The sequence below is a fragment of the Cyprinodon variegatus genome, unplaced genomic scaffold (genome assembly GCF_000732505.1).
Source record: "Cyprinodon variegatus isolate N-32 unplaced genomic scaffold, C_variegatus-1.0 Scaffold114, whole genome shotgun sequence".
Lineage (NCBI taxonomy): Eukaryota > Metazoa > Chordata > Actinopteri > Cyprinodontiformes > Cyprinodontidae > Cyprinodon > Cyprinodon variegatus.
The window spans coordinates 1,269,168-1,270,514 of record NW_015150567.1 but is presented as its reverse complement, the minus strand read 5'-3'; the positions used below and the strand labels follow the sequence as shown (position 1 = coordinate 1,270,514).

Here is a 1,347-nt window from a genome sequence, read left to right as displayed (position 1 = left end):
TTTTAGTAGATTTTTTATTAGGTCCCCAGTAGCTCGATATTAAATTGTTATTATTTCCCTTTATTTAAGTCTATATTATTTAGGTCTATTTTGTATTTAATTATAAAATTTGTATTCATAGTGTGTTTTTTTAGTCCCTCACTTTAGCGTTTGAAAAGAATGAAACAAAATAAATGTATTTTTCAGACCATTGCAATTTCCTTGATATCAAATCAGGTTTTTTAGCTAATTTTAACGTATTCGAATTGATGCTAAAACACTTTTAACTTTCTCAAATATATTATATGTTCTAAAAAGCTGATTTAATTGTGTAAAATAAAAATTCTTTTAATCTTACGTATCTTTATTTGTCGTGCTTTTCTTCATTTTGTTTTTAATTTATGTATTTATTGTTTGTTTTTGTTTTTTTATAATCTGCGGAAGTACGTCACGCGCGCGTCAGCGGTCGAAGTTAAATCTTGACGTAGGCGGGCTCGTGGTGCTGGACTATTCGCGGGAAACGTCCAAAAACAAACGTGTGTGAAGCCGCGCGGCTGGTTCTGGTTGATTCGGACGCAGCTCCCGGTGACGGAAGCGGCTACCGCGCGCGCGCGCCGGTACTTAAAGGCTTCGCGGGACAAGAGGAGGCAGGAGACACGAGCGGAAGACATGGCGGAGCGGCCAGAGGACCTGAACCTTCCCAACGCGGTGATCACCCGCATCATCAAGGAGGCGGTGAGTGGGAGAGGAGCACATGGAGGGAGGGGGGTGAGAAACGGCCTTGCCCTCCACCCCACCCGGCCTGAGGGGCTGATTTCCCCACTTTGCCCTGGAAAACAAGCCGCCTGGGGTCAGATTTAGCAGTTCTCCTTTAGGACTTCAGGTGTCTGACAGAGGTCAGGTGGTCTGAAAGAAGGATGAGCCTCTCAGTCACAAACAGACAGTGAACCTAAAGGGGAGGTCGTGGTTCATCTATTGACCTCAATGGAAATCCAGTCAAAAAGAACTCCAAGCCTGCTCCGTATGCATTGGCAGATCTAGAGGGGGGCAATAGGGGCCAGTGTCCCTGTAAAGTTGTCTCCTGTTATGGTCCCTCTATAGAACACATAATGTCTGGTGTTGATAGGTACTAGCAAGGAACTATAACCGATAGGATCCTTTAAAACAATGATCCCCGCCCCGGCCTGTTACTGGTTCTTTTGGTACCGGGGCCACGCAGAAAGAATAGACAGGTTCCAATGTTTCCGACTGATTTATTTTACAAGACTAAATGGTGTTTTATTTTCAAAAATGACCAAATTCATTCCATTACATCCGTCCATGACTCACTGGTGACGTATGTCAGCCCTGACATCACACGAGTCACGT

General features: G+C 43.9%; 1 protein-coding gene across 1 annotated transcript in view; it reads left to right on the top strand.

Annotated features, from left to right (window-relative positions):
* The first annotated feature begins 442 nt into the window (after positions 1 to 442).
* Positions 443 to 1,347, top strand: part of pole3 (polymerase (DNA directed), epsilon 3, accessory subunit) — a 7,211-nt gene continuing 6,306 nt past the window's right edge. Inside the window, exon 1 of the mRNA XM_015375195.1 lies at positions 443 to 714. Within this exon, the coding sequence (XP_015230681.1) occupies positions 649 to 714 (66 nt within the window). The 5' untranslated portion in view covers positions 443 to 648. The remainder of the gene's footprint in view (positions 715 to 1,347) is intronic.